Consider the following 27,189-nt stretch of genomic DNA (forward strand, 5'->3'; position numbering starts at 1 on the left):
AAAATCTTAAAAAAAATAAAAAATAGGGGTGCCTGGATGGCTCAGTTGGCTAAGCGACTGCCTTCGGCTCAGGTCATGATACCGAAGTCCGGGGATCAAGTCCCATATCGGGCTCCCAGCTCCATGGGGAGTCTGCTTCTCCCTCTGACCTTCTCCCCTCTCATGCTCTCTCTCACTCTCTCTCTCAAATAAAAATAAATAAAATCTTTTAAAAAATAAATAAATAAATAAAATAAAAATTAAAAAAAATAAATAAAATAAAATAATCACTCAGGCTTGCCCTGTGGTAAATCATCTAAGAGAGCCAAAGGTATGTTTTGGATATATTAAGTTTACCAGAATATTCAAATGAGATTAACTGACCAACTTAGTAATTAGTACAAGGGACTTTGAGCCTCAAAATGGTAATGATGCTTGAGAAAAATAATATATTTTACAAAGCACCAATCCAATTGGTAGACACTATTTAAATATCCTCTACCAAATTAACAAGGACTTACCTTGCCAAGATTCTTGGCACTTTTATATTAACTTAAATTGCATTGGGAAAAAGCATAATAGTAATTGAAAAGCAACTAATTATAAGCAATTATAAGCCAAATTATGTTTACACCACAATTAGTGTTTGAGGTGGTTTAGTAGACAGATTCATTTCAATAAGCAAGCATCAAATAATTGAATAGCTTGTAAAACACAAATACTTCTTTTATCTTTATTCCAAGTATAATCACCACATTCTCTTTGAATTATTATTATCATAAAATAAGCAACATTTACCTTTTGTCCCAATTCCCAGCTTGAGTTGGATGCTTTTAAAAACATGGCAAGAGTAGTCTATGTACCTACCACACAACATAGCTTCTTTCAACAGGTTTCATGGAGAAATGTGAGCAAATTTACGTTCTTGTAAGACAAATACTACCCTGGAGGGAATCTAGAGTGCAAATTCAAACCACATCTTTTTCATTAAGTTTTTCATGCTTAAAACATTATCTCATTTCACTTTCAGTTGAGGGAAGTCTTTCTCTAAGGATGATAAGAAAGTCTTTTGTGTTGTGACAATGGTAATTTTTATGTCAGGCTGGGTTTTTTTCTCCCATAATCCTGAAGGAAAAAGTCGTAACTTTGTTGCCACAATTTTGCCACCTCGGGTTAAACTTTGAAAACCACGACTTAACTATTTTACAGTTGACATTGATTACTTAAGTATTACATTTATGGTTCTTTATTTTTTTTTTAATTCATGGTTCTTTAAATCACCGCTAGTGATAGGTCAGAATGCCTGTTCTATGAATTTCCAAATTCTTCTGAAGCACGTGAGATTAGGTATCACTGTAAATTTGTGGTGGGGAGAGCACCCCTTTCAACTCGTTCATCAGTTTGAGAACATTCAAAGAAAAAAAATTATCAAACAATTTCAGAATTATGTTTAATAAACCAGTTTCTAGAAATAGTTTTGCAAAATAAATTCCCACCAGTTGACCTAATCGAGCACGGAATTGCCAGTGCTTTCACGGCAGCTGCCGCACTCGAGCAACTCCAAGGCTTGGCGAGCCACATGGTGGGAGGTAGGTAGAACCGGAGCCCTCCGAGGCTGGGCGCCACGTTGCTTTTCTCTTTTTAAATGGGGAGACATCGCTTCTGGCTATTGTGTAAACGGGTCGAGAATTGCGTTTACTCGTACATCAACTAAGGCACCAGCAGAATTAAAGTGCCTTCTAATACGACCCTTAGCAACATGTGAGTCACGGACAAATATTGAGTTTTAATGCGTGGCTTCTTTCGCCTTGGGGGAAACGCACTTTAGAGAATGGCCAAGTACCTCAGCAATCGCGGTGAACTGCACAGGATCAAAACCACCACGCCATCCCAGCAGTGGCCACCGCCCCCGCCGAACCCCGCCAACCCTTCCTAAGGATCCACCCATGTTCTCTGCTAATCAGTTGTTTAACGCAGCACCGCGCAGCCTTTCCTCACTCCCTTCCCGTTCTCCCCACCCATTCTGCATTCGACCCCAGGTTTCTAAACCCCAGCCGGACCACACAGCGCCGTCTCCCGCCTTCGGGACAGCGCGAACCCGAACCGCAGCGCGGCGGGTATCTCCCCGCGCTCCTGGCAGGCGGGCCGCCAGCCAGCCGCAACTCGCGGCTGTTGATTGACAGGCGGCAGCAGCAATGAGCCTCAGGGGCGGGATGCTGCGTCACTTCCTGGTCTTTCGGGGGAGACGGAGTATATAAATGCAGTGCTCACGCAGCGCTCTCGCTTCCACAGTATGGCCGGCGACATTAGCTAGCGCTCGCTCTACTCTCTCTAACGGGGAAACAGCGGACTACAAGAGACTGAACTGTATCTGCCTCTATTTCCAACAGACTCACGTTCAACTTTCGCTCACAAAAAAAGCCGGGAAAATTTTATTAATCCTTTTTTTTTAAAAAAAAGTTAATATAAAATTATAGCAAAAAAAAAAAAAAAAGGAACCTGAACTTTAGTAACACAGCTGGAACAATCCGCAGCGGCGGCGGCAGCGGCGGGAGAAGAGATTTAATTTAGTTGATTTTCTGTGGTTGTTGGTTGTTCGCTAGTCTCACGGTGATGGAAGCTGCACATTTTTTCGAAGGGACCGAGAAGCTTCTGGAGGTTTGGTTCTCCAGGCAGCAGCCCGACGCAAACCAAGGATCTGGAGATCTTCGCACCATCCCCAGGTGGGTGCTGGGGGCTGTCGTCGCCTCGAAAGCATCAGCCTCGGGCGGGGGGCGGGGGCCGGGTGCCCGCAGCCTTCAGGTGGGGGCACGTCCCCGGGTGGGGCTCGTTTCGGGAGCTCTGGTGGGGCTGCGATGTTGGGGGGGGGAGCGGCCGCGTCCACGCGGGGCACGAGCCGGCTCCTCCCGTCGCCGTTGCAGAGCCGGGCGCTGCCCGGGGGGGAGGGGAGGAGGCCGGCGCGCCGCGTGCTCAGGTAACGTCCCCCGCGCGGCGTGCGGGGCGGCGGGCGGCGCCACTCGGGGTGGTTTGTGGGCCCGCGCCGTCGGGCTCTCCCCTCCGGAGTTGGCGGTCCGGGGCCCCGGTTGGGGACGTCTTGGGGCCGCGCGGGCTGCCTCCCGGCAGGTGTGGCTCAGCAGGCTTAGTCAGGCGCTAATTTGGGCGTGCCCGTCTCAGGGAGCGAGGAGGGAGGGAGTGAGTCCGAAGCCGGGCTGGTTCTCCCCTCGTGCTGCGGGAGGAGGGGGCTCCCCCGCTCTCGGACCGAGGGTCTGGCGCGCAGGCCTCCCTCCCTCCCGCGGTCCGCGCTGGCAGCATGTGGCGCCCGGGCGGAGGGGATTGGGCGGGAGCAGTGTCGCAGTGGCTGGGCCCCACCGCCGCCCTAACGTGCTCTGCACCAAATCCTTTTGCTGGGCGGCCCCGGGAGACGGCCGCGGAGCCCACTGAGGCTTGCCCCGGAGACTCTTGACCTTGGGTGTGTAACCTGTTAACCGCGTCGGCGGGTTCCGGGCGAGGTGCGGGGTGCTGGAAGGTTTGACTGCATTTACGGGCTAGAGGCCCGTCTGAGCCAGGACATAATACCTTTAGTGCCTAAGCCTGCAAAGGAATCTGGGGCCCCGGCCTCCCACCCCGGGCGGTCACGCGAGAAAGCTTGGCTGATCGCACAGAAGAGATATTCTGGTGGTTTGGAGAAAGCCGAGCGCAGATAAAAGCGCAGCCGGTTGCGAAGCTGCTGGGCCTTTCGTCGCGGCGCTCACACCGCTATCCGCCGCTTGCCTTGCCGCGCACAAGTGCGGCGAGTGTGGCAGTGTCGCGGAGGAACCGGCGCGGCTGCCTGGTTGCGGCGACGACCAATGAGCTCCTGGGCCCGAGCAAGAGCCTGGCCCCAGGGTGTGGGCCAATGGGCGTTTCAGGAATGTAGGCTGCGCTTGCCGCCGTCCCTGACAAAAAGCAACTGGAGAAGGGGATCCAGGCGGACACGTGCTGCCGGGACTTTTAAGGCAGTCTATCTTGAGGGATTCTCCTGCTGGAAAGCGTCCTGTTTGCTAAAATGTGACAGGGCTCATTTTTCAGGCTTTGTGCGTCGCATAAAATGTCTAACGTAGCCCTTTACTACGTGCCAGGCTGAGCTTTAAACACTTAATATTATAGGAAGCAGTTACTTACAAAAACGGGGAAGCTTAGTATTTCCTCCATTTCACAAAGGGGAGAATTCGCTGGTGGTGGTGGTTTGCGTCTGATTAAACAATTGTGATTAGATAATCCTGTCAGTGAAGAAGACTTAATAGTGTGTAAGTCTTATAAGGTGTATAACAAACTATTTCGCTCTGGCTCTTCAAATGTTTGGAAGCTTTAAATTTGTAAGCTCGCATTCTTAATAAAGAGGGTTTTTCCTTCCTCCAAGTGCTTGGGCAAAAATGCCAGAATTTAAGCTTCGGCTTTTCTGGTTAAATTCGGAGTCAAGGAGCATGGAGAAAGGCTTATAAAGGGTAGCTTGTTTTCTTTAAAGGTTTGAGAACCACTTTTCCTTTGTACTTTCGGCAGCTGAAATTGTTCTGCTTCCTCAATGTGGCTTTTAAAATGACGGCAAAAGTTAAACCTTAAAGGGCAGAGTATTGTTTTGTTTGTGAATTTAGTGCCACAACGTCTTACAGACATTAAATAATTCGTTAAGTCAGATTTGAGAGTTTACATCACATTTCAGCTGTTGGAGATAGAGCAAGTAAGAACTGAAAAATCTGTTGCATTTAGCTGAAGTCCATTGGCATCCTTGGTAGGAACTTTTATCTGTGACCTGTCAAGCAAGGATGTACAGGTTAGGTTATTTACAAGGAGGTAAAAAGTAACGTGAAAAATAGTAGATGCTAGGTAAATCATCTAAAATTAAGGGCCTGGCCAGAGGGATCATTGGCCTCTAGTCTCTTGAGTTGGGAGTTGCAGGGCCCAGAGGAGGATTATAATCTAGTAAGTAAAGCATAATGAAATGGTTAAGTACATTGCCATATAATATCCAAGTTTTAATTCAGGCACCATTTAATAATTAGCTGTTTGATGTCTCATCATCTCTAAAAGGAAGATAATAATGGCGTACCTCTCTTTGTTTGGTCTTCTGTAAGGATTAAGTGGGTGGATATACGTACAATACTTGTGAAACTGACACATGGTAACCACTCTATAAGTATTACTATCATCTTTGGGGGAAGTTGTTTGGTTTGCCTTTAAAGGCCATCTGCCCCCCCCCCCCCCCTTTTTTTTTTTTTTTTTTTAAAGATTTTATTTATGAGAGAGAAAGCATGGGTGCGCAAGGCAGCAGGGGTGGGGGGGTTGTTCAGGAGAGAGTGAAGTGGACTCCTGGCTGAGCAAGGAGCCTGGCATGGGGCTCAATCCCAGGACCCCGAGATCCTGACCAAAGCTGAAGGCCGACGTTTAACCGACTGAGCCACCCAAGCGCCCCTCCTTTTCTCCTTTTTTTAAGCAAACAGGCTGTTAATTGTTAATACAAGTATGTTGCTATGAACAAGTATGTTCATAATAGTATGAACACTAATATGTCATTCAGTATACCATATTTTGTGAGCAGTATGTATGCGTTTCTGTTACACACCTAGGAGTAGAATTATTGAGTCATAAGCTGTGCATATATATATCCAGCATGAGGGTGCTAGTTGCTCCATATCTTCATCCAACACTTGGTATTATCTTTAATTTTAGCTATTGTGGATGTACAATAGTTTATACTTCCCATCGGACTAATAGAGTTGAGCATCTTTTCATATCTTTATTTGCCATTTGGGTATCTTTTGTGAAATGCTGCCTGGTTTTTTTTGTTGTTGTTTTGTTTTTTTGTTTTTTTAATGCCTTTGCAGTTTGTAGGAGTTCTTAATACATTGTGGATTAATTCTAATATGTGTATTACAGATATCTTTCACCCTCAGTGGCTTCCCCTTTCACTCTGTTAGTGATATCTTTAGAAACAGGAGTGCATAGGTTTGGTTTTGTTTGGGGGGGGGTTAAGATTTTACTTAGGTGTTTGAGAGAGAGCATGAGCAGTGGTGAGGGGCAGTGAGGGAGAAACGGACTCAGCACTGAGCAGAGAGCCTGAAATGGACCTTGATTCTGGGACCCGGGGATAGTTACCCAAGCTGAAGGCAGAGGCTTAACCAACTGAGCACCCCAGAATTGCATAGTTTTAATGTAATCCAACTTAGCAGTATTTTCCCTTTAATGGTTAGGAGGGTTTTTATGGTTTTTTGTTGTTGTTGTTTCAGGTTTTTTTGTTTTGTTTTTTAATATTTTTAAGTAACCTATATAGGCAGCATAGGGCTTGAACTTGATCAAGAGTCTCCTGCTCTGCCAACTGAGCCAGCCAGCTGCCTCTGGTTAGCAGTTTTGCATCCTATTTAAGATATCTTTGCTCATTTTAGATTAATGAACATGTTCTTCTTTCCTCCTAAATTTCATTTTGCTTTTCATATTTAGCTCTGCACTCCATCTGGAATTTTATTTTTAATGCAGTATGAGGGAATACAGTGCACTTGAAGCAAAATTGGCTCATCTTTCCAAGCTTTAACTCCTAAGTCGATATGGAACTTCTCTGTTGAACGTTTCCTGCTCTCCTGTAGGCCATTTAGTGGAATTTACCTTACTTGTAATCTGAACAAATTACAGAACATTGAGAATCTTTTTTACTAACTTCTCAAGGGAGACAAAGTGCACATTATATAGTTGTTTTTGTTGTTTCGAGAGAGTACGAGAAGGGACAGAGGGAGAATTTTTTTTTTTTTTAAGGTTTAATTTATTTGGGTAAGAGGGAGAGGGAAGGCAGGACCACCCTCCCCCCCCAAGTACAGAGCACAATGCAGGGCTCAGTCCCCAGCACCATGAGACCAGGACCTGAACTGAAGTCAAATGCTTAACCCACTGAGCCACCCAGGGGCCTTGGGGAGAGAGAATATGAAGCAGGCTCCATGCTAAGCAGGCCGGATCTTAACAACCCTAAAATCAGACCTGAGCTGAAATCGAGAGTCAGTCACTTAACCAACCAAGCCACCCAGACGCCCCTTCTTGTTCTTGGGTTGTGAGATAAGCCCACATCGGGCTCTAAAAAATAAATTTTAAAAATGGAAAATCTTCTGTGGCTCAGGTTGAAGAATAATGGTTAACAATATGTTGAAGAAAAAGCTACAGTCCAGTGTATCCATATGAATAAAGGAATAGATGATATAATGTTCCAAAATTATTTCACACATTACTTGAATTTGAATGTGAAAGGAAGGGTGATATATTAGGTTTAACCTGCGGTTTTTCAGATTTCAAGAGGACGTGAACAGAAATCTGATCATATATTAAAAGGTCTTAGGGTTGTCGGACCAAACAAAAGCCTTTTATGTTATAGGAAATGGCAGCTATGGGGAGGAAGTCTGTTAGAAAATAAATTTTCCTGAGAAGAAAGATTTTTGCTTTTAAATTTATAACTCTGAGGGACTATTCATAGTAATGAGGTGCATTCATATGGGAAATTGTAGTGGAGGTGAAGAGAATAAATAATTAACTGTGGGAAGGTTAGAGGTGTATTATTTGCACACTTTGAAACCATAAAAACTGGAATCTATAGTGTTCGTGTTGGAGAAGACATTTAGGATTAGTGGGATGTTTTGGCTGTTTTTCTTCAAGTTTTGTGAGCTAAAATTTAATTTTTAGTGAAGGATTGGGGGCAGTTGGAAAGATTGTAATTTACACTTCAACATTAACTTTCCCAGAACTCTGCCTTGCTTAACCACATCATTGCACGGTATCAGTGATTTTACATTGAAGAAATTTACAACCCATTGCCAAGAAACCTTTTAGTGTAAATGGGGTTTTTTTTTGTAAATGTTGGTGTTTTTTTTTTTAAGATTTTATTTATTTATTTGACAGAGATCACAAGTAGGCAGGGAGGAAGGGAAGCAGGCTCCCTGCTGAGCAGAGAGCCAGATATGGGGCTCAATCCCAGGACCCTGGGATCATGACCTGAGCCAAAGGCAGAGGCTTTAACCTACTGAGCCACCCAGGTGCCCCTCGTAAATGTTTTGAAGTTAGAAATCTTCATACTGAATTAAGCTTCCTTACATTCTTAACAAAAGTTTCAAAAAAGTTTGAACTGCTATCCCAAAGCACTCATTTTAAAGAAGTATGCATTGAAAGTAATAATCAACTGAATGTAGCAGTGTTTATACTAATATTAAATTTTTAAAACTTGATAGAGAATTTAATATTGGAATTAAAATTAGCAGTGTATTTTCAGTTGATTTCTTTGAACAAAAAGAGAAGGTGTTTTTCTGCGTATCTGAACTGCCCTAATTCAGGGAAAGGTATACTCAGAATTTAACTTCTGATCAGTCTAGGCTTTGCTGAAGAATGATGTCCTATTTTAGGATGCTGTTGACCCAAACAAAGACTAGTATTTTGGGTAAGGTACGAATGTAGTGTGGTAAGGGAAAAGTCTCTAAAACAGACAGATCAAGCTATTAACCTAAGGTCACAGCTCATGGAAACTTCATGTAGTTGTGTGACTTTTGGGTAAATTACTTGGTAACCCTGAAACCAGCAGTTTTTATTCGCATGGAAACCTTTTAAATGCAGATTTCTGGGCACCATTTGCAGCATGTCTGACCTACTGGATCTGACCTACTGACCTACTGGTATGTTCTACCAAGGATCCAACTCATCAGGTGATGAGAGTGATTACTCTGACGGATTTCTTCCACCTGCCAGCAGCATTGTTCCATAGACATTTACTTTGTAAAACTGATTTGAAAGAATCTGAACACTGGAACTCCTGGGTGGCTCAGTAGATCATGATCCTGGAGTTGTGGGATCCCACAAGCAGCCTGCTTCTCCTGCCGGCTGCTCACCCTGCTTGTATGTGCACGCTCAAATAAATAAATAAAATCTTAAAAAAAAAAAAAAAAACTAACATTTTTAACCATTTTTAAGTGAGTAGTATTCTAAGTATAGTCACATTGCTGTGCAACAGGTATCTAGAACTTTTTCATCTTACAAAACTGAAACTATACCCATTAATTGCCCCTTTCCTCTTCCCCGAGTCCTTGGCAACCATCTTCCTTTAGGATTTTGACTGCTTTATTAGGTACTCCATAGGAGTGTGAGTACCTCATAAATGGAATCATACAGTCAGTATTTGACCGTTCATGACTGGCTTATTTCATGTAGCTTATTTCAAGGTTCTCAAGATTCATCCGTGTTGTATGTATATATAACATTTTATTTATCTAGTAATCCTTTGGTAGACATTTAGGTTTCTTCATCTCCTGACAGTTGTGAATGACAACATGGGTGTACAAATACCTCTTCCAGACCTTTGTTTTGAATTCTTTTGGATGTGTACCCAGAAGTGGAATTGCTGGATCGGTCATGGTATATTCTATCTTCAAGGTTTTGAGGAATGTCCATACTATTTTCTGTAATGGCTTTACTATTTGATACTTTCACCAGTGATGCACAGATGTTAAAATTTCTCCATATCTATGCCAAAACTTGTATTTTTAATAGTAGACATCCTACTGGATGTGAGGTGTTATTTCATGGTTTTGATTGGCATTTCTCTTAACTATGTGATTTGAGCATCTTTACATATGCTTGTTGGCTGTTTTTAGAAAACTGTCTATTCAAGTCCTTTGTCAGTTTTTTAATGGGGTTAATTTATTTAGTTACTTATTTTAAGATTTTTAAGTAACCTCTGTAACCAGCGTGGGGCTTGAACTCACAACCCCGTTTTAAGAGTCCCACACTCCCACCTACTTAAATAGCCATGTGCCCTGTTGAGTTATTTGTTTTTGTTCTTGGGGAAGTTCCTTAAATATTCTGGATATTTACCTTTTATCACCTATATGATTTACAAGTATTTTCTCCTTTTAGTACTTTCCTGTGATGTGCAAAAGTTAAGTTTGGTGTAGTATAGTCCCTTTTGTCTGCTTTTGTCCTTTTGGCTGTTCTTTTTTGTGTCCTATCCAAGAAAGTATTGCCAGATCCAGTGTCCTGAAGCTTTCCCTATGTCCTAGGTCGGTCTTAATTTTGGTCTTTATTGTATTATTTTTTGTAGATGGTGTAAGGATACAACCTCATTCTTTTGTGTAGTCATCCAGTTTTCTTACCACTGTTCAGTGGCTCCCTACCCACCCTACTCCCCAATTTTGTACTCAGGGCACCTTTATTTGAAGGTCATTTGTCCATTTTGGGTTTTGTTGAATCACATGACCTAGAAGTCTGTCATCTTAGTGTATCTTTTCCCTTGTAAATGTTCCAGCTTAACTATGTTTTTATTAAATCACAGATTCTTTAAGAAAACTTCAAATACACTATACTGTTAATGTTTTGCTTTCTGGCATGGTGACCTAGTATTATTCAGTCCGTGTACTGTTGGTGGTAAAGAGCATCCTATTTTGGAGAGGGGGATATTTACCATGATTTGGGTGTGGCTATGATCCCGTAAAGCTTTATTTGCAAAAGGAGGCTTATTTTCCTGAAAAAAATGTGATAAAATAATAAGCTGAAATTCTCTGCTGTTTTTGATGTTGGTTTTTCAACTTTATATATATGTATAGCATTGTATTGGCTTTTTCGGTTTTCTCTCACATCTTGCCCCTGGATTTATTCTTTTTTCGAGCCTATTGGTTCTCCTGATGCTGTGTTTTTGGTTGATCATTTAGCTGTGTTTTAAGGTGTTTTAAAACAGCTGCATTCTTTCATACTGTGACTTCGAAAAAATACTAGAGGATTTTTTTTTTTTTGAGATTTTATTTATTTGACAGAGGTCACAAGTAGGCAGAGAGGCAGGCAGAGAGAGAGGAAGAGAAGCAGGCTCCCTGCTGAGCAGAGAGCCCGATATGGGGCTCAATCCCACGACCCTGGGATCATGACCTGAGCCAAAGGCAGAGGCTTTAACCCACTAAGCCACCCAGGCGCCCCAGAGGAAGGGTTTTTTTTTTTTTAAGGTGAGGAAGAGTTTGGTTGCAAAATTTATTAACTATTGGTGAATGAGTGCAGGAGCATTTTGGTTTTCCTCAGGATGGAATAAGCACACTGCTTTCTTTTGGATTTACTAAAAACCTTGGGCAGAGTGCATGGGACAGCTGAGGACTTTGAAAAGTAAATGTTGGCAGGTGAATTTAAGGAAACCATAACTCAAAATACCACTGAAACAACTGTGATTTCCCATTTCTTCGCCCCCCCCCCGCCCCCTCTTTGGTTATCTCTTGGGGTGTCTGAAAAGCTGCCAGAAGCTGGTAACTGCACACTAGTTTCAGACAAAAGTGGTCCCAGGAGAGGTCCTCTTTTTCTGGTCTGCAGAGAAGGAAAGGGGGCTGGCTCCTTTGGGTCAGAGAGAGTAGGGAAAATCCCTTTTTTGTTTTTTTTTATTGCTTTGCTGTGTGTGTGTGTTCTTGCCCACAGCGCAGGCAGCCCTGTAACAGTTGTGGTGGCCAGACAGATACCTAACACTCTGGGTGTAGGAGGGGGAAACTGCTTTTTGACCAGAGGCACTGTGGTCCCAAGAGTGAAGAGCATCATGGATATTCCTACTGCTCTTTTCCCTTTTTGTAAACCAAGTTACAGATAGTCACAGGCAGCCTACTGCAGGTGGACAAACTAAAGCCTTGGGTTTCTAGCCAGAGGAGCCAAGATTATGGGAAGGAGAGAGGTGAAGTAAGTGATCCCATAAAGATTTGTATAAATACCACTGAGCTGCTCCTGTATAGATCTGGTCATAAACAGTATATCAAAAGCTTTTGAAAACTGATAGATCACCTTGCAGTCCCAGTCTGGCCAGTGGGTGACACAAAAGCAGGACAGATCTGAATACCATGGCAAGAGCTTTCATAACTAAGCTGGAACCATAATATAACCCAGAGAAGCTGGATAAAAAACTTGAAGACTGAACGTAAGCATTCCAACTGCCTGCTAAAACTTTTAAAAATCAAAATGCTCCTCAGGATTTAAACAAGATTTAGAATTACATAACATCAAAATGTTCAGGATGCAATCATAAATTGCTCAATTTATGAATGAGAAGTTTTCAGCATCCCTCAAAGGAAAAAGACAACCTCAAGGTGATTGTAGGTAAAGCTTTACAAACAGCTGTCCATAACCATTCTATAAGAAGAGTGAACACTCTTAAAAGGAAAAGACAAAGGCTTAGAGAAATAGAAGATGGAACCGGAAAATAACTACTGATATAAAAAGTTTCCTGGGCAGGCTCTAGTAGATTGGAGATGACAGAAGAGTGAGTGAACTTGAAGATAGATCAGTAGGAATTATCCATTCTGAACATGTTGAACGCAAAAAAAAGATTAGGGGCAGCAAATAGTCCCACAGGTCCCAAACAGTAGAGGAGCATGTAACAATTTTAGATCTAAAAATTTTAAGGCTGTATGGGGCGCCTGACTGGCTCAGTCAGAGCATGTGACTTTTGATCTTGGTTGTGGGTTCAAGCCCCAGAGATTACTTTTAAAAATAACAAAAAACAAAAGCTGTTTTGTTTTTTTTTTAAGATTTTGTTTATTTATTTGACAGAGACAGTGAGAGAGGGTACACAAGCAGGGGAGTAGGAGAGGGAAAGGTAGAAGCAGGCTTCCCGCGAAGCAGGAAGCCCAATGTGGGGCTCGATCCCAGGGTCCTGGGATCATGACCTGAGCCGAAGGCAGATGCTCAACAACTGAGCCACCCAGGTGCCCCCAAAAACAAAAGTTTTAAGGCTGTTCGTTATTTCCCAAATGTCCGTAAGATTTAATCAGAATAATTATTGCCAGATTCAGCAAATACTTACTTGAGGGCCTCTTTTGAACTGGACTAGGCACTGCAGATAAAAACAATAAAACACAAACTCCCTAACTATATGGAATGACTTTTGTGGGATTTGCATGAATACCAAAATAGCCACACAAATGAAATTCTTCGGTAAGCTGAGTATTAAAATCTTTGCATGAAAAGATCGTTGGTGGGAATAGTAAGGTGACTTGAGCTAGATGAAGGGTGCTGAGGACAGGTTGTAGGTAGAGTGAAATCCATTCCAGCAGTACCCAGAACAAAGTGTATGTGTTGTCTCTTTCACTCTTGTTCGGCTTAATTTAGGTGAATAAATTTATGGTGCCCTGTTCTAGGGAGAAAAGAGTTGGTGGAAAAGCCCCATATGACTGAAATACAGGATATGGGGATAGAGGTAGTTACCTGTATATTCATCAGTGTGTGTTTTATGTATATCAGCTGTTCTTCTGATTGTCTTTATATTATAAAATTTGTCTGAGTCAGGTGAAAAGGGGGATGCCAAGAGAATTGAACATTAGATAATAATTTATTCTTTGGGAGTACAAAAAGATCTCTCTGAAGTGAGGGGACCAGGTAGTGTTGAAGGGTAGAGTGACTATACTGAAAACAAAGAATAAAAGCTTATAATGAATGAGGTCCTTAGCTCTTTACCCTCTTTTGCCTACCAGAAATCTTAATGTTCTCTAGGCAAGAGAATGGAATGTTTGGATAATCTGACCTGCCCAGGAAAGAACTTTAAAAAAAAAAAAAAAAAAATCGTGATAAGGAGGGAGTTCCCCATTGCCCTGTATAGAGCCCCACAGTAAACAAGCCCCGTCCATGTTAGACTTTCTGGCTAGCTAAGTCTTAGTACCTTAATCTTGGCCAAGAATCACTCAAAAGAAATGTTGAAACAGTTGGGGGAACATCTGAGGATAAATTAATGCATAGAAAACCAAAGCAAATGAAGAAGCAAAATAGCTTTTAAATCCAGAGGAAAAGTTCAAGAAAGAAAAAGTTACAGAGCATTACTAAAAGTCTTAATATACTATTAACACTGCTATATGAGTGAAAGTTAAGAGAATAAAATCCCAAGAGTTCTCATAGTGGGAAGGTTTTCTTTTACTGCTTGCTTTTTTTTTTTTTTTTTTTTTTTTTAAGATTTTATTTATTTATTCGATAGAGATCACAAGTAGGCAGGGGGGCAGGAAGCAGTCTTTCCTGGTGAAGCAGAGAGCCCGATGCAGGGCTGGGCTAGATGCAGGGCTCGGTCCCAGGACCTTGGGATCATGACCTGAGCCGAAGACCAAGGCTTTAACCCCCTGCGCCACCCAGGCGCCCCTTTGCTTTCTTCTTTTATTGTAGATGTGAGATAAAGGATCCTAACTAAACTTTCTGTGGTAATCATTTCACAAAAGTGTAAGTCAAACCATTGTGCTGTGTACCTTAAGCTTAGAGTGATGTATGTCAGTTATAAAACGGGTTGAAGGAGTCTGCATGAATAGTGAATATAACTGAGGAGGTAGCGTTTCCAGTGGGTGGAAGAGAATATTTGCAAGAATGCTGAATTCTAGTGAGAAGTTATTAGGTAAGATCTGAATTAGATAAGCTCTAAAGAGAGACCCCGTAATTTTATTACTTACCTATGTATCCAGTGCTTAAATTCTTTCCATCAGGTAGGTAAATTTTGTATGCATTATGTAATTTAATCTTTATCAGTCATGTGAAGTAGGTTTTAATTGCCGGCCAGGTATAAAGAAAGCAAGCCTAGAGACCATTAATTGCAAGAAATGTCACAGAGTTGGCCACCTGAGTGGCTCCGTCGGTTAAAGCGGCTGCCTTTGGCTCAGGTCATGATCACAGGGTCCTGGGATCGAGCCCCCCTCACCAGGCTCCCTGCTCAGCAGGGAACCTGCTTCTCCCTTTCCCTTTCTTGCTCCTCTGGCTTTGCTCTCCGTCTCACTCACTGTCAAATAAATAGCATCTTAAAAAAAAAAAAAAAGAAGAAATGTCACAAAGCAGAAAAGCAGTAGTTTCTTTTAGAGCCCCATTATTCCTTTTTTTTTTTCCATTAAAGATACCATTTGTGGAATTGAAATACAGTGGGTTCTGAAATGTTCATACATTAGTGAACTTTGAGTCTTAGAAATAGGAAAGGCCAAGCTATTGCATGACCACCTACAATAAGAGGATTAAAATAACAGTTTGTGTTGCTCAGAACTGCGTCTTAATTGTAACTTTTTTTCTTCCTAAACAACAAATTGTATAATTTAAAAAACTTGAAACAGGGCGCCTGGGTGGCTCAGTCATTAAGCATCTGCCTTCAGCTCAGGTCATGTTCTGGGGTCCCGGGATCAAACCCCCCATCGGGCTCCCTACTTGGCAGGAAGCCTGCTTCTCCTCCCACTCCCCCTGCTTGTGTTCCCTCTCTAGCTGTGTCTCTATCAGGTAAATAAATAAAATCTTTAAAAAATTTTTGAAACAAACTGCCAATGTATGGCCCACTCTATTGTGTATTTTTTTTTTCTTTTAAAGATTTTATTTATTTCTTTGAGAGAGAATGAGATAGGCTGAGAAGGGGGAGGGTCAGAGGAAGAAGCCAACTCTGGCAGAGCAAGGAGCCCATTGTGGGACTAGATCCTGGGACTCCAGGATCATACCTGACCTGAAGGCAGTCGCCCAACCAACTGAGCCACCCAGGTACCCCAAATGTGTATCTTTTTCTTTAACATAAACCGTTGGCACCTTTTTAAAAGAGAGCTAATTATTAGCTCTATTAAAAATTGCTTGGCAGGGGCTTTTGGGTGATTCAGTCAGTTAAGTGTGTGACTCTTGATTTTTGGCTCAGGTAATGATCTCAGGGTTGTGAGATCAAGCCCTGTGTTGGGCTCCACACTCAGTGGGGAGTCTGCTTGAAATCATTCTCACTGTTTCTCCCCCCTCTCCTCCCACTTTCCATCTCTTAAAAGTAAAAATAAATTTAAATCTTTTTTTAGATTTTATTTATTTGACAGCACAAACAGGGGGAGCTGGAGAGGGAAAAGCAGGCTCCCTGCTAAGCAGGGAATGGAGTGTAAGGCTCAATCCCAGGATCCTGGAATTACAACCTGAGCCAAAGGCATATGCTTAACCAACCACCCAGGTGCCCCAAAAATAAAAATAGATTTTAAAAACTCCTTGATAAAGTTTTAGGCAAATAGGCTCTATAATCATAAGCAAGCCTAGGGCACCTGGGTGGCTCAGTTGGTTTAAGTGACTGCCTTCGGCACAGGTCATGATCCTGGAGTCCCAGGATCAGTCCGTCATTGTGCTCCTTCTAGCTCATCAGGGAGTCTGCTTCTCCCTCTGACCTGCCCACCCCCCTTCATGTGCACTCGTGCGGGCACTGTCTCTCAAATAAATAAATAAAATCTTGAAATCATTAGCAAGCCTAACTAATCTAAGTTTTTTCAGGTAGGTCTCAGTACTGTTCAATTTAACCAATTTACCCAACATAGGAATTATGGCCTTCTGTGATTAGTCATATAATTTTCTTTTAGAAAATGATGAAACAGGGCACCTGGGTGGCTCAGTGGTTTAAGCCTCTGACTTGCGCTCAGGTCGTGATCCCAGCGTCCTGGGATCGAGCCCCGCATCGGGCCCTCTGCTCAGCAGGGAGCCTGTTTCCCTTCCTCTCTCTCTGCCTGCTTGTGATCTCTCTCTCTGTCAAATAAATAAATAAAAATCTTAAAAAAAAAAAAAAAGAAAATGATGAAACAGGCACAAAATGTTAGCAGGATTGACTGGTACTATGCTTGTGGGGTTTTGTTTTTGTGGTTTTTTTGTTTTGTTTTGTTTTGTTTGGGTTTTTTGGTTTTTTATTTTTTTATTTTTATTTTTTTTTTTTTTAAGTTTCCTTTATACCCAACATGGAGCTTGAATTCACAGCCCTGAGATAGTGTTGCATGCTCTACTGGCTGAGCCAGCCAGGTGTCCCTGTGCTTGATTTTTAATACAAAAGAATATTTGATAGACAAAAAAGGACTCATTTTGACTTACTTCTTTGCTTGCTTGTTGGTGAAAGATAATGATTGTCCTTGGTTTGTGGGCTTAAATTTCCTCTGTGCTTGGCTTACTCATTTCGTCATTTGTTTTTTCTTAGTAAATTGCAAGTACCTTAAAATTTCCAGTTTTCCAGTTTGCTCTCTGTTAGTTGGTGGATATGTCAATATAGGCAGGCTTTTGAAATAAAATTAAATGTTACCGGAAGCTGGAACAAAAATGTGATAAAAATTTATAAAATGCAGGGTGTAAATTGTGTTAGAACACCAAATTGTAAAAGCTTTACAATTTTTATTCAAGTAGGCAAGTACTGTTATGACTTAATCATCTTTTTTGTTGTTGAATAATAGATCTGAATGGGACATTCTTCTGAAGGATGTGCAATGTTCAATCATAAGTGTGACAAAAACTGACAAGCAGGAAGCTTATGTACTCAGGTAAGTCCTGCCAAAACAGGTGTTAGCGACCTGATTTCAGTCTGAATCATACTTTGCATGGAATAGCAAATTGTTCTTCTGGATCCCAGTACTATAATCATTTTTACCTTACTTTGAGAAATAATAGTATAAAACAAAATGTCTGCAGTGTATAGAAGAAAGCCATTCAACATGTTTATAGGTACAAAGCTAATTTATCCAATAAAAACATTGGGTTTTTTTGTTTGCTTGTTTCATTTTTTTTTTTACTGTGAAAGGGGGTGGGGGCAGAGGGAGAGGGAGAAGCAGACTCCCCACCTCTAATCAGGGAGCCCAACGCAGGGCTCCATCCCAGGACCCTGAGATCATGACCTGAGCTGAAGGCAGACACTTAACCAGTGGAGCCACCCAGGCACCCCAGTAAAAACATTTGTTTCTTATACATATTATAATGGGCCTTGCAGGTACGGTATTTAACATGGTTGCATAAAGTGCCTGGTTAATTACTAAGCTTATGATGTGCCAGGCCCTAGGAATATAATGGTGAGTAAAAACAAATTTCTTTCCTCATGGAGTTTATTATCTAGTAAAAGAAGTAATGAAATGTTTACAGAAATACTTGGGAGAGTCCGTGCTACAAGCTGAAGTAAAGTATGACGTCAGTAAATAATAATGCTAAGATAGGTGAGGTGAGGAGGAAAGTTTAGTAGTAGAAGAGAGTTTGTGTAATGAACTAGTATGTTTTATGCCTAATACAAGGCCTTTCTTTGGGTTCCGGAACCTTAAATTTGGAGTTCTCTATAATAGAGAGGAATACTGTAGTGCCTTTCTTTGCTTCCTTCAGATCTTCACATTTAAAACTAATAGCCAGATTTTACATTGTAAATAATAATAGATTAATTGCATCTCAGTAATACATAAACCTCATTATAACATTGTGACTTTTTCCAAATGCAGTGAGAGTAGCATGTTTGTCTCCAAGAGACGTTTCATTTTGAAGACATGTGGTACCACCCTCTTGCTGAAAGCACTGGTTCCCCTGTTGAAACTTGCTAGGGATTACAGTGGGTTCGATTCAATTCAAGTAAGTAACCAAACACCTAATCTTTTTTTTTTTTTCCCCTCCAGGCAAACATTAGGGCTCTGTGATACACATATGCCTAGTAAATAAATTTGTATATTTACTGCTTAGTTGTAGTGGGTAATCACTGACTCTCCAAACTAAATGTACACATGTTCTCAAATTATTGCTTCCATTCCTATTTAAAATCTCAGAGCTTAAATAACTGCTCCAGAAATAATTAATGTACCTTGTCTCTACAGTTGTTGTGACCATCATGAGTAGATTGGTATTTTTTTAGTTTCCAGAAACTCAACAGATGTGATCTGCATTCGTAATGCTTTCTTAAGATTCTTCTCCACAGCTTAAAGTTGCCCTGTGTAACACTCTATCATAGATGTTGGTCTGGAACCTTGCTCTGATGCAGTGGCCTTCATTTTTTGTTTATTGGCCAGCAAAAGACCACTTACCTTTTAAACATATTAAAGGGAAAATATGTTAAATTTCATTGGAGGAAATACTGATAGATTTGATTTTGGTATACACGTGCAAAAAATTGTTGACTAGGAAAGGTGATAGAATCCTACATATAAAGTTACTTGTCTTTTTCAGAGCTTCTTTTATTCTCGTAAGAATTTCATGAAGCCGTCTCACCAAGGGTACCCACACCGGAATTTCCAGGAAGAAATAGAGTTTCTTAATGCAATTTTCCCAAGTGAGTTTAAATCGAATTGAAACCATTTCCTTAGAAGGTCTGTCCTTTCAGAGATCTTTTTATATATGTGAAAGCATGTGAATGCAAATATGGTGGGTTATTATTAAGATTAAAATGTCAGTAAAGATTATAAATTTTAGAATGTGCATGCACATCAGGTCATTGGTTTTGAAAAGATGATCACTTGCCGGAGGGAGAGATCATCTTTGTCTAGCCACTCGCTCTAATTTATATCTTAGTGGTTTGTTCCCTTCATCCAGAACAATGCATAGTGTCTTCATACACTCACGCTAAGATGCTGGCCCATGTTAAGAAACTCTGGCCTGCCATTCTATTCAGGAATTGAGCTGGCTTAAAAATGATCAACACAGTGAGATCATAGTGTCTCTTCAAACAAATTGGCAAGATTTTCTTCCATTTACTAAGCTTTTATTTATAGACCTTCTCTTTTTGAGCTTCAAGGTCAGGGAACTAAAGGTTATCTAATCTAACACCCTTAACACCCTTATATCCTAGATGTGGTTGAAAACCTAGGATGATTTTACTAACTTCGCACAAAACCACTGACGGGCAGGATTTAAGATTTCCGTCCCCTCCTCCCTTACAGGCATGGAAAAGAAAGTCCGATTTTTATCCTATTCTTACCCACTAATAAGATATTATACAAGGCTGTGTCAGTGATGAGTATAATTTAGTAAAAATATCTCCCAGTTAATTCATTGTGTTGAGTGAGGCTTTGGAACAAAAACATGGAAAGAATGTATTACATAAAATTATTTGTACTTACTTGGGAATGTAGATAAATGGGTGATCAAATTCCATTTCCTTAATGGAGTTTTAGGGGAGAGTGAGCCATAGTTTTCTCAGCACTCAGACTAACGCACTAGCTGAAGTATGTCTCTGAATGACAGTAAAATAAATAGTCTAGTGAACTGTTTTTTTTAAGGGATGACAGAGGGCATCCTGCCTACTTGTGAACTCACTTCCCTTCACTGATAACATTTCTGATAGGAGGCAAACACTATCACCCTAACCAGTGGAAGGGTGGGGGCAAAGCTATTCTACTAAATGGAGCTGTTAAATTACTTTTCATTCTTTCCCTCAACAGATGGAGCAGCATATTGTATGGGACGTATGAATTCTGACTGTTGGTATGTTGGACACAGTTTTATGGATTTTTTTTTCTTTGTCTGTATAGAATTTATCTTAAATTGCCATTTGTCCTTTTTAGAAACCACTTTTTACTTTTGTATAGGTACTTGTATACTTTGGATTTCCCAGAGACTCGGGTAATCAGTCAGCCAGATCAAACCCTGGAAATTCTGATGAGTGAGCTTGACCCAGCAGTTATGGACCAGTTCTACATGAAAGATGGTGTTACTGCAAAGGATGTCACTCGTGTAAGCTGTTTCAGGAATAATTCTGGATCCTTCCTGGGGACTAAATATTTTAACTCATTCTCTTTTTTCAAATTTCAAATTTTCAAATTCACTCTTTCCTTTCCCAGGAGAGTGGAATTCGTGACCTGATACCAGGTTCTGTCATTGATGCCACACTTTTCAATCCTTGTGGGTATTCGATGAATGGAATGAAATCGGATGTAAGTGATATTTTTCTTAATAATTATTAAATATTCAAGAGTATCCATTCTATTATTAACAATAAAACTGTTTCTTTAAGGGAACTTATTGGACTATTCACATCACTCCAGAACCAGAATTTTCTTATGTTAGCTTTGAAACAAACTTAAGTCAGACCTCCTATGATGACCTGATCAGGAAAGTTGTGGAAGTCTTCAAGCCAGGAAAATTTGTGACCACCCTGTTTGTAAATCAGGTAATTTGTTTTATTATTGACAATAAAATCTTTCAGGAAATAAGGATAGTCATGTTACCAAATGTATTTTAAGATGGCATATATAAGATATCTAGAAGTACTCCTATTAAGGTTACTGGTAGAGGAGATGCTTTGTATCTTTGATTAGACTTGGTCCTTACTTTATATCTAGCCCAGTTGATGGGTTCCTTCTGTCTTGTTTTTCCTGTAGATAGATGGACAGGTCGGGGGATAACATAAGATATCTCACTCCATCCACTCATGAGACAGCTGAAATACTCAAATGCCACAGTTTTTCTTCAGACCGTAGTCTTAAATACTTACTAAGTGACTGTTTTGTTTGAAAATATTTGTTCAGATTGGAAACACTAATGCTTTATTTAATTTTTTCCCCAGAGTTCTAAATGTCGCACAGTGCTTTCTTCACCCCAGAAGATTGACGGCTTTAAACGTCTTGATTGCCAGAGCGCTATGTTCAATGATTACAATTTTGTTTTTACCAGTTTTGCTAAGAAGCAGCAACAACAGCAGAGTTGATTAATAAAAATGAAGAAAAAACGCAAAAAGAGAACACACATAGAAGGAGGTGGTGGCTGCTTTTTAGATATTGATATCGGGGGCCATGCTTTCCATAACCACCACCTTGTAGCTGCAGAAAGCCCTAGATGTAATGATAGTGTAATCATTTTGAATTGTATGCATTATTATATCAAGGAGTTAGATATCTTGCATGAATGCTCTCTTCTGTGTTTAGGTATCCTATGCCACTCTTGCTGTGAAATTGAAGTGCATGTAGAAAAAAACTTTTACTATATGAAACTTTACCACACTTGTGAAAACAATTCAATTTGGTTTACGCACAGTGTAATATTTCTCCAGGTATCATCCAAAATTCCCCACAGACAAGGCTTTCGTCCTCATTAGGTGTTGGCCTCAGCCTAATCGTCTGGGACTGTTCTATTAAACTGCTGCCAGGATTTTACGTCCAGTTACCTCCACTTTCTAGAACATACTCTCTACTAATATTACTGAAACCAGTTTCTATTTCATACAGATGTTTTTTGCAACAGCGATTAAAGTTTATCTTCCACGAGTCAAGTCCTCTTAAGAAAATGATTGCAGTTTTCCATTTTGTGTCTTACTATTTTGACATTATTGCTTCCTGTACCTGTACTTCCTTTAATTAATTGATTTTGTTCTCATCATGGTGTCTTGCCTCCCAAACACCCCTCCCCCCCCAATAAAGCAATACACTGTTACACTGTGGGTTTATACTAATCTTATACCCGGGAGGGGGAAGGGAGAGTGGACCCTGGGCTTAATTTTCTTTTTAAAGTCAAGCGAGTTTGGCCTCCTTTTATATTGACATGGGCTCTTCTGGGAGATAGTGACAAAAATAAACCTGTTGTTGATGAGCAAGGAAGACACATACGCTTATATTAGGGTATACTGGCAGAACTGTTCCAGAAACTATGCCATTCTCTGTTCCCGTTAAATGAGATTAGCTTCTCATGAATACCATGCGTTTAGTAACTTGCTAGTAAGTACTTGTATAATTTTACCACTTAAGTTTATTAGCAAGGAAATTAAGAATAAAGGTTGTATTTACAGGATTTAATAAGTCAGCTCAGATGATTCCCCTTAACTTTTACTTTAGTAGATATCTCCAGTCATCTTCATTCATAATACACCATAAACTTTGGTTGAAAATGGAGTCTGTCCTTGTCCTCTTGTGACTTAAAAGTTCTTGGACTTTGTAATGCATTATGATAGTGTTCTGACTTGAACTGTTTCTCTTCCTGGTGTTGCTTTCACCATGATTTCATAGCATCAGGTGAAACTTCCCAGAATGTTATTCAGACATACACAATGAAGCAGAATGCTGTCCGTAAGACAAAATTCCAAACTGGTCAATGGGAAATGACTAGAAATACAGGCTTTGAGGAGTTGGCATCTTTTAGCTATATTTGCAGTACAAGATTTGAGCAGCTGAGAAAACAGCAAAGTTGACTAAATTTTTTATATTCTTGTCCTCACAAAAAATTTTTTTGATTCTTTCTGGATTGATGCAGTGATGTTTTTGTTCCTTCTGTATTTATAAATGAAACACTTTTTTTAGTGTTTCTAAACATAAAATCTACTTGGTTTGAAATCAAGTGGTTGGAACACAAATTTTGACTTTTATTTTAAGCATGTTAATTCGAAGTTTCATTGAAGAAACTTTCAGTCAGTGGATCAGTTTGATTCTGTAATTAGCACACGGTACCTGATGTTTTGGTACTGTTTTGAGGACCAATGCTCAAAGTGGATTTTGTTCTTGAACAGTGTCCCAGTAGATTTGATGACATTTGTTGGCTTGAGGTCTGATTTTTTTTTTTCCTCCTAATAGATTTCTATCTAATGTTGAAAAACTGCACAAATTTGTATGGAATAAAGCCTAGAAAAATTAAAACTATAGATTAAATAGTAATTGAAATTAATCCTAGTGTGTATGATAGAAGAGGGGAAATTTGGGTGCCATTATTTCTCTCTTCATGGTGTTGGACTTAAATCAGTTGAAATGTATTTCTGTACCACAATTTAAGCTTCAATAAAAGTTTGCTTAATTCCTTGTCCAGTGACATTCAAAAAGTTTTCTGTTGTCTAGTATTTGGTCATGTATACTATTTAAAAAATACATCTTGTTTTTGTGATTTGAGGAAATTTATATTTGATGGTTATTTTCTAACATTTGGGAGAGTAATCATGAAGACAGAAGATCTTTAAGCTCCTGGGAGAATAATTTATACTCAGATTTAAGCATTTTTGTTAGGGGTTTCATAACTGAAGCTTAAAAGAAATAGCTGGGTTCTATATGTATACTGGATATCAAAGAGTAGGAAGGGTAAGTAAGACTAAGAAAGTGTGTTTGTGAGTTGGGAGTTAAACCAAAAGTTTGGAGGTAAAGTGTTCAACCTTTATTGAGGAATAGATGTGTACTGGTGACAGCGGGGAGGAAAAAGTTGTAAACACACTTTATTTCATTCACCGGTATTTCTGTTAACTAGAACAGAATTAAAACCTTGATGATTTTTTGCCATGTTAGGTACATATTTATTTGGCAAAATTTTGGTTAAGTTTCATGGTCTACAATAATCTGAAAGTCGGAGTCTTCAAAAATGTATACTCAGATCTTTCCCAGGAAAAGCAGATGAGAGAAAATTTTCTATGATGTTGAGTGAAAAAGGATGGGTCCTAGAAAAGTAAAATGTTGTCACATAGCATAATACTGTCAACACCAGGTTCTTTTACAGGAACAGTTAAGTGACAAGATTCAGACATCTGAGTCGCAGATGCGGTATTACACTATGAAAGGTAAAGGATCTTACTTTCATTGTCCTGGCCAAATAACTCCCAATTCCTGACTCCCCACCTTCAGACTAGAGGTTTTCTCCCCCCCACTCCTTTTTTCTTGTTAAAATGGAAAACTGTTCTTTGGAGTCTATCCCTTGTACTGTGAGAGATTTTGTAACTGAGCTCTGCAGGGATTAGCTAGTACCTGAGAAAATAGATGAGATTTGTAATTAAACATTTCATTTGGAGAGTATTTAAAATAGTACATTGAATCTTCATATCCTACCTTAAACTGTCCTCAGTCATGCTCTGTTAGATCCATCTATCTACTGTACATCCTTTTTAGGGAAGATTTACAAAGTTGAATATGCAAATCTTAACTACAGTTCCAGAAAGTGGATACATTTCTTAGTGCACAGCCATATTGGGACAAAAGTCTAATTCGACAACTCAGTCTACTTGCACCCCTAGCTAACTACTTTTCCAATTTTTTTCACCATAGCATGGGGTCCCACTGGGGACCCTGCCCCACTTAAACTTTACATTAATTGAATCAAGGTATATACTCAAAGAGCTTTTCATTGGATATGAGGTTTTTGAGAGGTTAAACCCTGTATTCCTTTTGCCAAGTAGGAGCCGTTGTATATGAATGTACTATAGTGTGTTTATCCATTCTGTTAAACATTTTGTTGGTTTCCAATTTGGGGGAAACATGAATAAAGCTGCTATGAACATTTGCATACAAGTGTTTTTGTGGCTTCTGGATGTGTAGTGGTACCTTATGTTAATCTGTTTCTGTGAGTAATGAATATGTTCTCATATCTTTATCCACCGTTAGTAGACTTCAAAAATGTTTCGTACATTTAAATTAGGTTGGCTGTTTTGCACACAAGTTCCTTATTTAGTGTTCTGCAAATGTTTTATAGTCCTCTCTCTTCATTTTCCTAATAGCGACTTGATGAGAAGTTCTTAATCTCAAGTCTTGATTTACCAACATTTTTAATGGATCTTTTCCTGTCAATAAATCTACCTAGCCTCACATTGTGGTAGTGGTGGTATTGTTTTCTTGTGAAAGCCTCAATTTTTGGCTTTCACATCTGTCCCCCATCTCCGGTTTCTGTGTGTGCGGTGAGGTAGGGAATGAAATTTGTTTTCACCCATGTGATTGTGCGGTTACTCTGGCACCATTTGTACTGTTTCCATTGAATTACTTTTGGTGCCTTTTAAATTCATTTGACCGGATCTTGACTGCTTTGACTATTTCATGATTACCTGTATTTCTGTGTAAATGTTAAAACAAGCCTGTCGGGGTTTTTTGGGGTTGGTTTGTTTTGGCAAGCTCTACACCTGAGGTGGGGCTTAAACTCACAACCAAGATCATGAGTCCCATCTTCTACCAACTGGACTAGTCAGGTACCCTTCAGTTTCCATTATTAAAGAGCCTGGGTGGCACAGTCTCTTGAGCATCTGACTCTTGATTTTGGCTCTGGTCATAATCTTGGGGCTGTGGGATCAAGCCTGTGTCAGGCCCCAGGCTGATAACAAAGTCTGCTGGAGTTTCTCCCTGGTGCTCTGCCTCTCTCTCCCAATCTTTTAAAAATAAAGAACCTGATTATATCATTGGGATTGCATAGAATCCATTATAATTTTCTCAAATGTTTTGTGTGCTGTTCTGTATGATTTGATGAACTAGGGAATTTTAGGTTCACTGATGGTAGTGTCAATTGAATTTTCTTTACAATTGCTAACTTGTAAGTAATAATTTTTAAAGTCTTTTTATAGGACCTTGCCGAGCTCTTTAGAATACATTGGTTAGGACCTCTAAAACCTATTGAATATAGGTGGTCAGAGCAGACCAGCTAAGGTGAGGTTGAGACACCTAGGGAGCAGAATTCACAGAGGTATTCTTCAACGTAGCCCAAGTAGGCATTTAAGGGTACATCGTGGGTGGTTGGGTGATGGACATTGGGGAGGGTATGTGCTGTGGTGAGTGCTATGAAATGTGTAAACCTGACGATTCACAAACCTGTACCCCTGGGGCAAATAATACATTATATGTTAATAAAAATAATTTTAAAAAGGGTACATCCTTTTTGTCAACGAGGGTTTGGCTTGCATGTGTCTTACCCTGGTCTCCTATTAAAGTCACCTGCTTGTTTCAGTTTTAGGAAGGAAACCCTGCATATTCCATCAGGAATGTTTGCTGTTGGTTTCTATGTATAGATACTTTTTTACAAAGTTTCCTGTTAATAGTTTGCTCATCTTCTCAGGAACGGGTGATGTATTTTATCAGACCTCCTCTCCCCCTTTTGGCACACATGAAATGATCCTGTCTTTTAAAAAATCTGTCAATATTCCTGTTCTTGGGGGAGTTTAGTAATAAAATTCTCTGACTGAAGCAGGCTCCCAAACACTTTGCCCAAGGTTTCACAAGTAGAAATAAGCATTCAGATTCACTTCCTCCCATCCCCTGCCCGTTTTTAAAGTAGGCTCCACACCCAATGTGGGACTCAAACTCAACCTAGAAGTCAAGTCACTCTACTGACTGAGCCAGCCAGGCACACCTTCCAACTTATTAATCACCGTGTGGTCTCAGCTAAGTCTTTTTAATAAAATGTACTTTTCACGGTTGCCCTAAAAGTTGGGAATTCATTCAGTTATTTTACAGTCTTTATTTACAACTCAGTTCCCCACCCTTAATAGCACATTTGCCTATTTAGTGGTCCTCTTTAGCATTTGGTAGTAAGAAGTTGAGGTAACCCCTGGAAGTTAAAGCATTCATTAACCTCTTGATGTCCTTGACCCCGGTTCTCTGAAGTCGTTTTCCTGGTACCTCCTCAACTGTCTGACCAGACTGATCATTTTGCAGGGACTCAAAGCCTTCAAAATGAGGTGAAATAATGAAATCTTAACAATGGCAAGGCTTTCTGAAAAACACTAAATGATGGTAGTCTGAATAATAGTTCTTAAGGAGAATAATCTGACAGTCTATTTTCAGTTTGGTTTTTTTTTTA

The 27,189-nt window shown here is 40.3% G+C and overlaps 1 protein-coding gene and 1 long non-coding RNA gene across 3 annotated transcripts; one reads left to right on the forward strand and one right to left on the reverse strand.

The window, feature by feature from the left end:
• Positions 1–2,253: 2,253 nt before the first annotated feature.
• Positions 2,254–22,103, forward strand: AMD1 (adenosylmethionine decarboxylase 1). Of its 2 annotated transcripts, none has more exons than XM_032858320.1 (9): positions 2,254–2,702; positions 17,166–17,252; positions 18,189–18,315; positions 18,904–19,006; positions 20,115–20,157; positions 20,262–20,406; positions 20,514–20,606; positions 20,687–20,842; positions 21,239–22,103. In XM_032858320.1, the coding sequence occupies exons 1-9, from the start codon at positions 2,593–2,595 to the stop codon at positions 21,377–21,379; spliced, it is 1,005 nt and encodes a 334-aa protein (XP_032714211.1). In that variant the 5' UTR covers positions 2,254–2,592; the 3' UTR covers positions 21,380–22,103. The 2 variants fall into 2 exon arrangements, with proteins under 2 accessions (XP_032714211.1, XP_032714212.1); XM_032858321.1 differs by lacking the exon at positions 2,254–2,702 and adding an exon at positions 3,024–3,102.
• LOC116868175 lies at positions 13,441–26,600 on the reverse strand. The gene is made up of 3 exons (XR_004382761.1): positions 26,590–26,600; positions 14,418–14,431; positions 13,441–13,508 (listed from the first exon to the last, which is right to left on the reverse strand). It is a non-coding gene; the product is annotated as an uncharacterized LOC116868175 (long non-coding RNA).
• Positions 26,601–27,189: the final 589 nt, after the last annotated feature.

This window comes from Lontra canadensis, unplaced genomic scaffold, assembly GCF_010015895.1.
Source record: "Lontra canadensis isolate GAN:19392208 unplaced genomic scaffold, GSC_riverotter_1.0 scaffold14, whole genome shotgun sequence".
Taxonomy (NCBI): domain Eukaryota; kingdom Metazoa; phylum Chordata; class Mammalia; order Carnivora; family Mustelidae; genus Lontra; species Lontra canadensis.

Excerpts from the sequence above, each read along its gene's own strand:
- AMD1 (XM_032858320.1), top strand. The coding sequence starts at position 2,593 with ATGGAAGCTGCACATTTTTTCGAAGGGACCGAGAAGCTTCTGGAGGTT. Across the intron at positions 2,703-17,165 it reads GATCTTCGCACCATCCCCAG|ATCTGAATGGGACATTCTTC; the intron begins GTGGGTGCTGGG and ends GTTGAATAATAG. Across the intron at positions 20,158-20,261 it reads CGTATGAATTCTGACTGTTG|GTACTTGTATACTTTGGATT; the intron begins GTATGTTGGACA and ends ACTTTTGTATAG.